Below are 15,179 nucleotides of genomic sequence, written 5' to 3'. Positions count from 1 at the left end.
GAGATAAGCCCCGATGATGGAGGATACGCCAGTACGATTGTCTCTTATGTGTTATTATTCCTCCGTTTAGGGTCAGATCGTTTGATGTTTGACGGCGCACTGACCGGAAATGCAAACTTCTCTCTGACGTGTTAAAAAGTAACGAGTCTGTTTGAAAATGTAAGAAGTAGAAAGTACAGATACTTGTGTAAAAATGTAGGGAGTAAAAGTAAAAAGTAGTCAGAAAAATAAATACTTAAGTAAAGTACAGATACCTGAAAAATCTACTTAAGTACAGTAACGAAGTATTTGTACTTCGTTACTTCCCACCTCTGATTGTAACATACCTTATCAACTGCAGCCATTTCCGCTTCTCTTTGTCATTGGTAAAATGACAGCGGAGTGTTTTTTTTTTCGTGTCAGATCAGTTAAAACTACTAGGGACACAGAATTGCGGCATATTGATCACGTGACAGTTTGGACCCGGAAATGTAATTCTACGCCGTAACCGGATTGCCCATGTGTGAAGCTCGCCAGATATAGAGGGACAGGAAGATGTCTCACTCCGTTAAAAAAAAAAAATCACCAGTAATAAAAAACGACTATTATCGACAATTAAATTCGTCATCAACTATTTTTATTGTCGATTATTGTCGACAATGTCGACTAGTCGTTGCAGCCCTAGTGTAAAGCATGCTGCCACTGCACTCTACAGCAGTGGAGACGTGTTCTCTGGAGTGATGAATCACACTTCTCTGTCTGGCAATCCAATGGACAAAGTCTGGGTTTGGTGGTTTCCAGGGGAACAGTACTTGTCTGACTGCATTGTGCCAAGTGTAAAGTTTGGTGGAGGGGGGGGGGTTATGGTGTAGGGTTGTTTTTCATGAGTTGGACTCGGCTCCTTAGTTCCAGTGAAAGGAACTCTTAATGCTTCAGCATACCAAGACATTTGGGACAATTTCATGCTCCCAACGTTGTGGGAACAGTTTGGGGATGACTGCACAAAGTAAGGTCCATAAAGATATGGATGAGTGTTACTTACAGGTAACACCAGAGCCATTAGCTACTCAGTGGCTCTTCATAACACCAGTGAAGTGACTCCCATGTAGAATTTTTATTTTTTTTTTAAATCAGAAGCTGTTCAATTAAATTTTGCATAAAATATTTTATACAAATCCCATTATTATTAATCCTCCTTTAATCACGTATGTCTAAACCGAGTGCCATATATGTCCCCAGATGGTTTAGTGTCACTTTGTTACAGTGTAGGTGTTTTCCTGTCACATCAAATAAAATGCGTCATATTTGACAAGCTAATTTTACATCCACCGGATACTTTAGGGCAGGGGTCATTAACTACATTTGTCCAAGGGCCAGAATTTTTCTCGGCAAATACTATGACGGCCAGATGCTCTCGTAACGTAAAATAAAAGGAATATTGTATCTTAGGTAATATATTATAATTTGATATATCAATTTTCCTTTCAAATTTATACTATTTTTAACGATGTGATGTGCAAGTCTTGCAAATACATGCTCTTCTCAGTTATGTTGATGGTTGTTAAGGAGACAGTGCAACTTGTGCTGTTGTGCTCATCATAGATATAATGAGCATGAGAAACAATAAAGTGTTACATGAGAGCAACAAGTTTATTGCTGCATATTCTACTGTTGGGGGGGGGGGGGGGGGGGGTTAGATTTAAAAAAAAAAAAAAAATGAGTTCAAACGCAAAACCCTCTAAATCTGCCTGGACATTTTTCCTTTTGAAATAGCTTCCCCCCCCTCTCATTTTCTTTTTTAATCTGGATCTTATTGTAAATTTTAGTAATATTATTTCACAGGCAATGTTGAGGTCCCTTTTCTTCAAAATCAAATGTTAAGTAATTTACCTAATTTTTAATAAATATATTTTGTTTTAAGGCAAAGCCAGCAAAATCTTCAGTCTGTCCTCTGCACAGTGTGAATGAAAGCAACAGGCCAAAAATATCAGATTCTGATTTTTAAAAAAAATTGATATAAATTGACGCAGAACCGCAATGGCAAAAATGGCAGCACATTTATTTTAACAATATTAGAATGGTAGATACTAGGCCGCGGGGGACGTAATGGGTACACGTCCAACCGTCGAGCCACAGCCACCTACCCGTCCGGTCCCCCGCAAGCACCGGTTGCTTTTCCACCGACGGGGTTCTGGTGCGCAGGCGCAGGCCGGGGAGTACGCTCGGCAGCCCAGTAACGATCCTTCCGCAGGTTCACCACCGGAAAAACTTCCTTTAGTTAGACAAGTTTAATCGCCGAACATTTTTTCTACACAAAACAAGGTAAGAGTTAACTTCAGCTGTTTACACTCTAATCACCACCAACAAGCCGGCTGCTCTGTGCAGCCACAAAATGCTTGAAGTCCGATCTTGCGTTCTGATTGGTTATAGGGACGTAGAGGCATTTATGGGCAATGTGAAATTGCAGTTGGAAGCATTTGATGAACTCCTTGGTGGCCGGATGGAAAGCTCTGGCGGACAGGATGTGGCCCACGGGCCACCAGTTGACGTTCCCTGCTTTAGGGTTAAGCCAGGGGTGGGCAATTCCAGGCCTCGAGGGCTGGTGTCCTGCAGGTTTTAGATGTGTCCCTGATCCAACACACCTGAATCAAATGGCTGAATTACCTCCTCAGTATGCAGTCAAGTTCTACCGAGTCCTGCTAATGACTTCTATATTTGACTCAGGTCTGTTGAAGCAGAGACACATCTAAAACCTGCAGGACACCGGCCCTCGAGGCCTGGAGTTGCCCACCCCTGGGTTAAGCTATAAAGGATTGCATCATTACTAATTGCAATGGTGGTGCACACTGAAAAAACCTGATTTTAAAATATAAACTGACTTGTTGCATTATTGTTGTTCTGTGATGCTCACTACATATGCTAAAGAAACTGAGGACATATTTAATGAACACCTTGAAAATTGCCAAAGAAGCAACACCAGTGACAAGAAGATGGCGCTTGCATCTTCAAGTACAAAAAAGATTAAAAAAAAAAATCCCTAAGCTACCATTTTTTCTGAGTACATAAAGTCAACATGTACTAATGTTTAAATATTAGAAAATTTATTTTAAGACATCTTTTGCACATTGGATATTTCTGTTGACTGATCCTGTACCAGGCCTCTGCACACGGCTTTGTAGATCATGTCAAAATTTACACAAATTTATCTTGATGCATTATCTGTCCATTCGATTATGATTGCAGCATTGCTGTGTGACTCTTCATAGCGATGTGCGACAGCAGCTTTGCAAGATGATCAGTTTGTGGTCTGTGTCATCTATAATTGTTCCAGCTGCTGGACAAACTGGTCCACTGTCAGTACTGAGAATGTTTGTGCTTGTGTCAACTTGACTCTCACCCAAGTCCCAACTGCAGCAGTCTGCAGCTTGAGTATCTGGACATCCTACTTCTGGCCTCTGTTGGTATTTCCATTACTTTTGCATTCAAATTATGATAAAACTGTATAAGGCTCCTGTTTGACAAACTAGGATAATTAATGTATCACAGTATTGTTTACCTTAAGAACAGCATAAGAGTACAACGCACTAGCTATTTAGTAGTTGATTTTTAATTCTTTCTCTTGCAGCTATCGAGATGAAACTGTCTAAACTCTGACACTAGACAGGGGCCTTGATGTTTTAAGTGTCGGCAAAACACCAGGGAAGGTAGTCTTTCAGGTTGACCAGGACATCATTCTCATGTATCCCAAAGAAACACAGCAAAGGTTGTGTGTGCACATAGATACGCTGGACTTTCATGTACCATACAAAAATAATAGCCCCGATATCATCAATGACCTGGGAGATAGATACCTTTGTATCTCAGTATCAAATACATTCACTGCATGAATGAAAAGACCACAATGATGAATGTGCAATAATGCAATGCAGTTCAAAGTGACTGTTTTATTGAAACACAAGCATATCATTTTAGCAGTTTGTCTAATTGTAGACAGGCTACATTTGAACAGTGACTTGTATATACCATAGAGATTAGCCCCTGTGCATGAATCCAGGTCAATTCTAACAGATTCTAGTGTAAAATTACCTTATTCTTTCAATAAATATATTATAACTATAGCCTAATGTTTACTTTCAGTATCAAAACTGAGAACAAACCTCCTGCCTATGAGAGGAAGGTTCGAACTGTGCCTTTAACCAAGCCCCTGCAGATCGGGCACTTTCGCAGTGATGGCGCGCACTCTTTACACACCACCAGGTGTCCACATGGGATGAAGACGATGTTGACCTCTTTATCCATACACACCTTGCAGGTACGCTCCTCCTGTAGGCGCCGCAGCTGCTCCTCCATTGGGAGGTCTGCAATACAAAGGAGAATTCACTATTAAAAGAAAATCATGAACATGACAGTATTTAAGTAGGTTATCTCTCAGTTAACTGAACACAAAACATGAATCTTGCAGGATAGCGAGTTCTGCTTCAAGCTACATACCTGAAAGATCCTGGCTTGGTGATGCAGCTTCATTTGATTGAGCTAAAAGCATGAAAGACAACATGTACTTAGTCACTGAGCTACAGTTTGATCACAGTCACGGTGTTCAGTTCTTTTGTCCAGTTTAAAGCTGTCTGTATTTGACCTGCTTACACACATACCCATGAGATCTCTGAGCAGGTGGACGTCGTTTTTCTGGATCCAGTTGCGGAAGACCTCAGCTGCAGCGTTTCCCTTTGTGAGGATGAGCTCTATCAACCGGGCAGTTTGCTGCTGGGCGGATGTCTGAGCCAAAAGACCGCTATACTCCTCAGCAGCTGCAGGTAAAACAGGGAATGTGAAACATTTTGAAAAACAAATAAAAATGCAGAAGTGGCTCCATCAGGAACCATGGTGCACCTCCAGTAGGGTCAAAATGCTTATTTGCTGAAACTGTTGTGGGAATAAGCAGGGATTCATTCATTCAATTTATTTCCACACTGTACAACTGACAATAAGCTGCAGCTCTAATCCTTAAGATAGGCCACTACCTTTATTTTTATGGTCTGCTCATAAGGGCTAGTCAGGCTGTACCTTTATCTTTTTTTTTAAAAAAAGCACGGTGGCGCGGTGGTTAGCACTGCTGCCTCACAGTTAGAATACCATCTGGAAGGCCTGAGTTCGATTCCATCTTGGCCCAGGCCCCTCCCTCTCTCTCTGTGTGGGTTTTCTCCGGGTACACCGGTTTCCTCCCACAGTCCAAAGACATGCACTTACTGGGGTTAGGTTATTTGGTGTGAATGAGAGGATGAATGTGAGTGTGGATGTTGTCTGTCTCTCTGTGTTGGCCCTGCGACAGGCTGGCGACCTGTACAGAGGCTACCCAGATCTTCCTTCATCTAATAATATAATAGTAACTTGCCCTGACAGCAAAGGATTGTGGATTGTGATAGGATTGTGCACAGGCACCACATCCAGGTCTTTTAACAAGAAAATACATTTTAAGCACATGTTTTTAACAAAAAGTGAAATGTAACATTGGAATTGTGTTGCAGGGTATTGTTGGAAAGGTTGTCTCTCTGATTTTTCACCACCGGGCTACGGTGAATTCAACCAAGAAGAGATCTGAATTCAGACAAAGAATGTGTCTCTTAAGGTTTGAGGTGTTAAAATCTTAAAGAAGAAGAAGTTACGCACACAACACGTTCTGATCTCTTAAATGCTCCAACACTGGCTCGACACTTTTCAGACGCTGGATCAAAGCTGCCTGGTGTCTCTTCACAAAAGTGAAACCATCTGAAAGAAAAGGAAACATCAGCAATTCACGGTGTGAGTACAGCTCATGGAACAACTAAATGGATTTGATGGCACATTTCCATCGAAAATACATGCAAGGAAGTGAGAATAGTATTAAGGACGGTCAGCTTCACCTGATGCCATGGCCTCTGCCAGCATCTCTCGCTCCTCTTCTCTTTTCTGATCTTCAGCGCTCAGCAGATCTGAAACCAGCTCCTGGACCGTCTTGTAGTTCTCGCCACTGGTCAGAATCTTGCTCTGGACTGTTTGCTTGACTAGACTTCGCTCAAAGCCCATCTCTAAAGCAGACTTAATCACGGGGGTGTTCATCATGATGGCATCCTCAGACCGCTCCTCCCCTGGACCGAGGTGAACCACTGAGGCAAAAAGAATGCAGACACATCAGGCTGAGTTATGACCTTAAGTTTAAGGAACACTGGTCATATCCAGACACAATTTCATACTTTAAACTCACCTGGTGGATCCACAAACTCTCTGGAGTTACTGTCTCCATTTGTTAAAAGCTATTGGAGAGAAGAAAAAAAGGGGGTGGGGGTGGGGGGGCACAACAGTTTTTAAAATAGGTTGTTTTTAACGATATGTTTGAACTAAATTTCAGACGTGCTGGTCTTTACTAACTTGTTCAAAAAGCCGAGGAAATCGAGCTTGGATCTGGTGAACAAATTCTTGTCCTTTCTCCTGGAGCAAATATTCACACCTGTGGTTAACCAGAGGTACAAGAATACAAACATTCATTAACCACACATATAAACACACCATTCACCTAGGCAGTGCTTTTTTACAGTGCACGGCGCTCTGGATAACAGTGATGGCAAATCAAACATTAGAAAAATATTATGAAAGGAGCATTTACCGAGGAAACCACTTAGCATGCTCCACCCATGGATCATCCCCAGACTCCCAGCATCTCAGGCCTCCATCACAACAGAAACACTTGACGTCATCATTACGACCTTGGGGGGCAAACAAAGAGCTTTCAGTCTGAATAAGTAGCTTTCCGTAGATTTCTCCTTTCGCTTGAAAGCGGTGATCTCATCACGTTTAGTTGCTTTTTTAGTTTCAATATTATGACATAACCAGGTGTCCCTTAAAAAGGATTTCTTTAGGGACTTTCCAATGAAATGTGAAAAACTACATAAGAACTGATGCTGGAACCTTCTGTGGAATCCCCTCACAAACAGCCAGAAAAACCTCCAAGTAAATTTCCATGTCAATTTCAGCTAAATGCCAAAATCAACCTCTACAAAGTGTCCCTTTAAAATCATAAGGTTCTATCTGACATTTTTGACGAAATTGACTTATTGTCATATTCTTACAGACACCCTCTCTATTTTTAAGATTAGGCTTAAAACTTTCCTTTATGATAAAGCTTATAGTTAGGGCTGGATCAGGTGACCCTGAACCATCCCTTAGTTATGCTGCTATAGGCCTAGTCTGCTGGGGGGTTCACATAATGCACTGTTTCTCATTCACCTTATTTACTTTGTTTATACTCCACTCTGCATTTAATCATTAATTGATATTAATCTCTGGCTCTCTTCCACAGCATGTCTTTCTCTCCCCTCAGCCCAACCGGTCGCGGCAGATGACTGCCCCTCCCTGAGCCTGGTTCTGCTGGAGGTTTCTTCCTGTTAAAAGGGAGTTTTTCCTTCCCACTGTCACCAAGTGCTTGCTCATAGGGGGTCGTTTTGACTGTTGGGTTTTCTCTGTATTATTGTAGGGTCTTTACCCACAATACAAAGCGCCTTGAGGCGACAGTTTGTTGTGATTTGGCGCTATATAAATAAAATTGAATTGAATTGAATTGAATTACTTGTTGACTGCTAAATCAACAATATGTAAGAGATTTTTTTTTAATTATATACAACTTTGGCCATTTTATTCACAAAACAAAAAGGTTCTATCTGCAAAATCAAGCTTTAACTTGTTATTATAAGGTTCTATTATTTAGTATCTCAAAACTGGTCAGAATACAGATAGAACCTTATAATTCTAAGGGGACAAAAGGTCAAGAGTATCGCCTTGCAAGTATTACCTATATAAAAGAAAATTAAATGAAACTTGATCAGCTATGGTTTATAGGTGTCTAATTTTGGTATTAAACATCAAAATTCTGTATAGTTTTCCAGGCATATTATTTTCATATATTTAATTCTTCTTAAATTGGCACTAATGGTCTTTTTGGCCAGCTGTCGAGAGTGCAAAAAGCTATGACTATAGCCCAGACATCCTCTTATTTATACATAGCTCCCAATGAATAGCATAACCTCTTAATAGAAAAAGACACTGGTCAACTAATGAATGTAAGTCAGAGGTCACGGAACAACTGTCCCTCTTTGACACCATCCGTACCTACATAGTAGAAGCCGGCTTTAGCAAGCTGGTCTGGCCGGACAGGGATACGTGATGGCCAGTTGACAAAGGTGAGCAACCTCTCCTCACTCTGCTGCATGGCAGGGTTGGACACGTTAGTGAGAACTGTGGCTCCTGAAGACATTTGGGAAGTCGCTGCTAAGGATGCAGTTGCCGCTGCACCAGCTAGCGACACGTTGTCAGCTCTGTCCCCCCGGACAAAGCGGCAGTTTGGATAATGCCTCTGATGTTCGGATATGGCTCTGTCCCCAGGCTCCCAGTTACTTAGCTGCAGAGAAAAAAGAAGAGCTTCTGTCATGGCATTTCCAGTTCAGGGTTTGAATCAACTCCCTTACATTTTCATATGAAAACAAAAATCTGCTAACAAGGTTCTTTAAGTAGAATGAATCAAGTACAAACAAAGCAAGATTATATATATATATATATATATATATATATAAAATAAAAAAGAGAAAGTACACACACCTGTCCTCCGCAACTGAAGCAAGCCACTCGGTCACCCTGACCCAGGTAATAGAAGCCAGCTTTGGCGAGCTCTGCAGGTGTTATGATGGACAGCGTCCAGGATTGAAAGGTATCCAGACGGTCCTGCTCTCTGCGCATGCTTGGATTGTGGCACGTTGGTCTCTGGTGTGACATGTCCTCAACGCCACGGGAAGTCAGTGGGCTGGAGGGTGGGGGAGCAGAGAAGGCCATATTCAGGTAGCCAACAGGCTCTTCACCTTGGCTTACTGCTGCATTAGGAGCAGCTGGGCCTGGACCAGAAAGCTAGATAAAAGAAAAAAATATTACTCAAGATAGCTCAGAGCCTCTGAGTTCTAATTTTACACTGCAGAACATTTAGACATTTTATAAGACATTGAGAGAATTGTAACATATTGACCACAAAAACCTTCACTGACCATTTTTTTAAAAGATACACACATTTGCTTTTATCTAACTTGGAAGTGATCACAACTCCTTGACTCTTAGCATCTGTCTTTGAATGGTACACTGTGTTAACTGCAAGCTCATCATGTTAAAAAACTGACTGATCAGTTGGAAAAACCCTTCGACAATTATCTTAGTACAGCTGAGAACTGCCCTGATGATTAAAGCAGCAATAAATTTGCCTAGCTGAGCATCTTGGGTTTGATTGTAGTCTCAAAATGCCCACTTCCTCACAAAGACCTTTATTCTTGTTCTAATGTGTAGCACTCCCTTAACAGAACACCAAAAACTGGATCTAACCAAAAGAGAAAGACACGAGAGACCATGTTGCACGGCTCACAGCTGAGAAAGAGGACAAGTACATTAGAGTCTCATTACATCATACCTCTAAAAAGGTGACTGTGCTGGTTTGTGAAAGGAGTGGTACACACAATTGTGTAAATGTTTTCAGTTTTCTGGCAATTACTCCCTGGAATAACTGTCATTTCTTAAATCAAAAATATTCAGGCAAGCTATTTATTTATGGATCACTTTTAGACTAATCAAATCCATAAAGGATTTACTTACTTGTAGGGTCTTTACCCACAATACAAAGCGCCTTGAGGCGACAGTTTGTTGTGATTTGGCGCTATATAAATAAAATTGAATTGAAAATTGAATTGAACTCGACGAGCCAGATTTCTTGTCTCTTTCATCATCATTGGTTATCAGTTGTCCCTTTTTGAACACAGGAGTAATGGTTACTGAAAATGTCACTGTGTATACCTATGCAAATGTAGGAGCAGCACCACTTTTGGTTGCTCTCTTATTCACAAGGGGACACCAGAGCCGGTAGCTCTGCAAATTTTGATTTGTCAGTTTTACGCCGGATGCCCTTCCTGACGTCCCAAACCCCAGAGTCTCCGCCTGGTCTTGAAACAGAGATCTCTAGCTTGTTAAGAGAATATGTAAACTACTACATTATCGAGCAACTTTGCAAAAATCTTAAGTGATTTATAATAATTCCATTAACCAGTAACTGTCATTTAGATAATTTCTAAACATTTTAAATGTTATAAGACAAAACAAAGAAGAAAAAAAAAGAAGGTATTTTTCCTTTCAAAAACAAAGACATTTCTAAGTAACTCCAAAGTTTTGAGTGGTGGTGTATCTCCATTTGAAGCATCCCATGATAATCTTACTGGTAATGCTGGGGCAATGCGGAGTGGGGAGAAGGCAGAGTGAGAAGAGGACAGTAGGTTGGCTGTAGATGGGAGGCTCTGGATGAAGGAGCAGGAAGGAGAGAGCTGTCTGTGTTTCTCTGTTGGACAGTCGCCGGGCTGCCAGCCCTCTGCCGTCACGTTACATCTGAAACACTGAACGCGGTCACCCACGCCGGTGTAGAACCAACCTGCCCTCGCCAGACTTCGTTCTGTGACCACTGATGTTGGGAAGCGAGCAAAGGTTGAGATGCGGAAGAGCTCTGGAAGATAAAAACAATTGGCAAATTTGGTTGAGTTTAGAAGGTAAGTTACAGACAAATTCAAATGATAATGGGGAGTAGGGGGGGGGCAGGTACCTGAGGAGTTATCATATTGCAGTTCAGGTGGAGGTCCATTGCGAAACAGACCCATCAAAAACTGGTTGTTTTTGAGCTTAAGAAGAGTTTCCATTTTTGGATTTTAGTGAATAAGGAAAAAGAGATGTCCCTCGGAGGGAGAGGGGTTTGAGAAAACCCAAGGTCTTGCTCTCTCACACAAACACACTTCAGTAATGCCAAAGAGGATCACAGATGAGTGGATAAGCATATAAACGAGGAGGAAGATCCAACCAAGATTAAGACAGTGAAAGCTTAAGTACCAGTACCCCCATCACCAGACAGATGTTGGTTTCACATCACACAGTTTCTACTTGCATCCACATTACCTGTAGCTTGCGGAGAGCACTACACCTGAACATTGAACTGCCTCAATGTCAACATTTCTCTTTCAAATGAAAGTTCAAGTGGATGAATGAAAAACAAACAAAAAAACTCATCATCTGCAGTAACAACAGTGTGATTAAAATGCACCTTTAAAAAGTATGCATCACATCACCCAGGATCATTATGCACTTGAGTGTCTTGCGCATCTAATAAATACATATCTAACACACTATCAAGCTGCTCAAACTTAAACATATGGTATGTGCTTATGTGGATAAAGGAAACATATTAAACATCTACAAAACACACACACACACACAGACACACACACACACACACACAGACCGAAGGATTTGTGCTCTCAAACCCCTCCCCCCAACTCGGACATCCCTTTTGAGGGTGTCTAAGTGTTCATAATTGAATTGAAAAAAACCCAATAAATTTTTTTTAATCCTCCAGGGGTAACAAAAGGGGCTTCTTTATATCAGCAGAACCTGCAGATGAGAAGAAAAACATACGCTGTAGTTACATTCCAAGTTCAACAGTCAAAATCCCAAAGACAAAGGTCAAAAGAACCAAATGTCCATAAACAGTTTGAGGTTTGGCTCCTTTTCTAAAGTTTTAGCCTCCAAACTGAGATAACATTATCATTATCCTTTCATTTCGGTGTTTCAAAGCAACCCCGTAACACAAAAATACACCACACTATCGCTCGCGACAAGTCAAATGACCTTCATGTTAAAAAATCGATGGAATAACCCTTTAACCAACCTGCCCACTGACTTCTTGTTGAATCAGAACTGAAAGCGATATATCTGAGCCTGGGAGATTCATAAAGCATTCAAAGACGGACTCTCCTTTGGAGGGAAAACAAGAATCGCTTTCTGTAAATTAACGCCACAGATACTATATTTCCGCCAGGTACTTTCCTGAACTCACAGCCAGCTGTACGCACACCAGACACTTCCTGATTTAGCCAACGTCTCCTAACGCTTAATATGTAACGTTAGGAGGAGGCTGGCTTTATTAACAGTTTGCTCGCGCAGTTAGCGAGCTGCAACCGAGAGGTACGATACAGGATTAGCAACGGGCGTTAGCCTGCTAACGCCGAAGGCAGCTAACAAGCATGAAGTGCAGTCCCACTTTCCGGCTGGTTAACGCGCGGAGCCGCCGAGTGGAGAAAGGAAAATAAACTAGCTGATTTACGGAACGCAAAACCCGAGACAGAACATAATTAGCAACGTGACGTGTCATTTCCACTGATATGCACACTCACCACTTCGCAATCTATTCGGAAAGTCCCGAAGCTTCTGGTCCCACCCCCACCTCTGTGTGCTTCCGGGTGTTGTGTCAATAAGTGGTCGTCTGGCAAACAGTGATTTCTGATGTTTCTATGCTTTTTTTTTTTTTTAATGTGTAATGTCTTTGCCTATATGGGTAAACAGCATGTAGGATTTACCCTGATAAATAAAGAATATATAAAATTTATAAAAGTCACTTTGCCAAAAACTGATTGCAGCTTCTACCTTGTGACAGGACTGTTGTTTTGCGCTCAAAATGACTTGATATCATTCATGAGAGATAGGCCAAAAAGTCATTTACAACAGTTTAAATACAGCCAATCACTTATTTGGCAAATTCCGGAAATCACCTTTTAACAGACGACCACATTTTGACACAACACCTGTTTAGAACCTCAACGAAAACATGAATGAATCGGTAAGATTTCCCCCAGGTAAGTCCCTACATCCAGAAGTCCAGCGAAGGACCCAAATCTCACCACGTTAGATGGATTCTAAACATTAAAAGCACAATGTTTTGTGCAAAATAAACAAATAAATAAATAAAATGTAAAGCTCGTATTTCACCGAAAAACACCACTAATATATGTAGCTTTTACCCTGGGAGCCCCTTACGGTAGTCCATGTGTTTGTGCCACACGGCTACATTATCTGAGCAAACTTACTGTACACAGCTGCTATGTCTTTGTAGACAGCAGTGGGAATATTCATATAAACCATACGCAGGAAGTACGTACCGCAACAACAGTCTGACAAAAGTCCTGTCACCTTTTAGGATTATTAGCTCAAAATAAAAACCAAAGATCATTAAACAAGATACTTACATAGAGGACTTGCTGAAGATGTCAGTCGCTGGATGCAGTGAATCATTTAAACCCTGTGAATGACATAGTGTGATCTGTGGTGCTTTCCCCCCTCAGCACCACCCCCCCGACGTCACAATGTGTGTAAAGCGCTTAAATTTTTTTCAAAGTTTCCCCTCAAAGGTAAAATTTTGGTAATTCTCCCTCACGTTGCGCTTAAAACCCTTCTTTTAAGGGTTCTTTTTCTGAATAATTTTGAATTTCAGTATGAATAAAGGTTTCACTGTTCTGCAAATCTCCCCTTGGGGAAATTTGGTTAACAGATTAATGTACCGAGAGAGCGCTACAAACTGTCTAAGGTACAATGAAAGAAATCTACAAGTACACTTGATTATGTGAATTTTATTCATTTTAACATACAGTCAGTGGTTATGATACTGGGCCTGGCTCACTAACAGAATGACCAAGCAGCTTTAAAACACAATTAAAGTATATACACATAAGAAAAAATAAGCCATACTAAAGTTTTTATTGCGTTCCACACCCTGGACAGATCACCAGTTAGGCACTCTTTTATACACAGATTCATACACACACAGTTGTCTTTAGACTTAGGAAAAAGGCGGAGTACCCACGGAAAAACCCGTGCAGTCACAAGGGGGAGGCATGCACGCACCACTACTTTCCCACCGCCGAGGAGCCGGTGTTGTGCGAAATTCTGTTCCCCTGTGAAATTCTGTTCCCCGTGTGTCGGGAGAGCGCAGCCAGAGAGGCGGATCCGACAGTCTTCACGGCGCTTCTGATCGATTTCTCGGTAAAAGTCTTTTACTGTGTTCATTCCTCTCATCAAGAACAACAACTCCTGTGAATATGAAAACATTTGCTCTTTATTTGCCAAAGTAACACGGGGGGAACCAAATATTTCAGCCATCCAAAATATTGTGTTCCCCCTTCATGACATGGGAACAAATTAATTTAGCAGCAAGTCTTTTACAGTGTCATTTTACCGAGAAATCGATCAGAAACGCCGTGAACAACACTTGACATATTGCACTCTGTCATTATTTATTTAACAAAAATGAAGCCAAAACGCAGAAGCAGTGTGTGAAAAACTAACCACACTCCATGATTCAGTAACTTGTAGCAGTAATAACTCGAAGTAATCATTTTCTGTATGACTTTATCAGTCTCTCACATTGTTGCAGAGGAATTATACTCCGCTTTTATTTTCAGCGTTGCTTCAGTTCATTGAGGTTCACCTCAGCAATTCAGTCAGGTTGAAGTGCGGACTTTGAATCACTGCAACACCTTGATTCTTTTCTTTTTCAGCCATTCTGTTGTAGATTTGCTGCTGTTTTTGGAAACACTGTGCTACTGCATGACCCAATATCAGCCAACCTTTAGCTGTCAGACAGATACAGTGTATCACAAAAGTGAGTACGCCCCTCACATTTCTGCAGCTATTATCTTTTCATGGGACAACACTGACAAAATGACACTTTGACACAATGAAAAGTAGTCTGTGTGCAGCTTATATAACAGTGTAAATTTATTCTTCCCTCAAAATAACTCAATATACAGCCATTAATGTCTAAACCAGCAGCAACAAAAGTGAGTACACCCCTTAGTAAAAGTTCCTGAAGTGTCAATATTTTGTGTGGCCACCATTCTTTTCCAGAACTGCCTTAACTCTCCTGGGCATGGAGGTTACCAGAGCTTCACGGAGCTGGCGGATATTCGAGACTTTGTGCTCCTCCACCTTCCGCTTGAGGATGCCCCAAAGATGTTCTATTGGGTTTAGGTCTGGAGACATGCTTGGCCAGTCCATCACCTTTACCCTCAGCCTCTTCAATAAAGCAGTGGTTGTCTTAGAGGTGTGTTTGGAGGCATTATCATGCTGGAACACTGCCCTGTGACCCAGTTTCCAGAGGGAGGGGATCATGCTCTGCTTCATTATTTCACAGTACATATTGGAGTTCATGTGTCCCTCAGTGAAATGTAACTCCCCAACACCTGCTGCACTCATGCAGCTCCAGACCATGGCATTCTCACCACCATGCCTGACTGTAGGCATGACACACTTATCTTTGTACTCAGTGGCGG

At 41.5% G+C, this 15,179-nt stretch overlaps 1 protein-coding gene across 3 annotated transcripts; it reads right to left on the bottom strand.

Moving 5' to 3' along the window:
- Positions 1–3,903: 3,903 nt before the first annotated feature.
- On the bottom strand, positions 3,904–13,181 carry birc2 (baculoviral IAP repeat containing 2). 3 transcript variants are annotated; one of them, XM_030746290.1, is made up of 13 exons: positions 13,098–13,181; positions 10,628–11,466; positions 10,251–10,531; positions 8,605–8,907; positions 8,119–8,407; positions 6,620–6,719; positions 6,385–6,463; positions 6,221–6,269; positions 5,880–6,122; positions 5,647–5,745; positions 4,632–4,787; positions 4,471–4,512; positions 3,904–4,337 (listed from the first exon to the last, which is right to left on the bottom strand). In XM_030746290.1, exons 2-13 carry the CDS (start codon positions 10,719–10,721, stop codon positions 4,144–4,146), a joined length of 1,929 nt encoding a protein of 642 aa, XP_030602150.1. In that variant the 5' UTR covers positions 10,722–11,466; positions 13,098–13,181; the 3' UTR covers positions 3,904–4,143. The 3 variants fall into 3 exon arrangements, with proteins under 3 accessions (XP_030602150.1, XP_030602148.1, XP_030602149.1); XM_030746288.1 differs by lacking the exon at positions 13,098–13,181 and adding an exon at positions 12,249–12,308; XM_030746289.1 differs by lacking the exon at positions 13,098–13,181 and adding an exon at positions 11,744–12,224.
- Positions 13,182–15,179: the final 1,998 nt, after the last annotated feature.

This window comes from Archocentrus centrarchus, chromosome 14, assembly GCF_007364275.1.
Source record: "Archocentrus centrarchus isolate MPI-CPG fArcCen1 chromosome 14, fArcCen1, whole genome shotgun sequence".
Taxonomy (NCBI): domain Eukaryota; kingdom Metazoa; phylum Chordata; class Actinopteri; order Cichliformes; family Cichlidae; genus Archocentrus; species Archocentrus centrarchus.
The sequence above is the reverse complement of the archived record's forward strand: the minus strand, read 5'-3'. Positions and strand labels throughout refer to the sequence as shown.

Bases quoted from the DNA above. Each gene is read 5' to 3' on its own strand.
- birc2 (XM_030746290.1), bottom strand. From the start codon at position 10,721: ATGGAAACTCTTCTTAAGCTCAAAAACAACCAGTTTTTGATGGGTCTG. The intron at 6,464-6,619 runs GTAAATGCTCCT...GGTTAACCACAG, and splicing joins CATGCTAAGTGGTTTCCTCG to GTGTGAATATTTGCTCCAGG. The intron at 6,270-6,384 runs GTTAGTAAAGAC...TCTCTCCAATAG, and splicing joins TTCCTCGGCTTTTTGAACAA to CTTTTAACAAATGGAGACAG.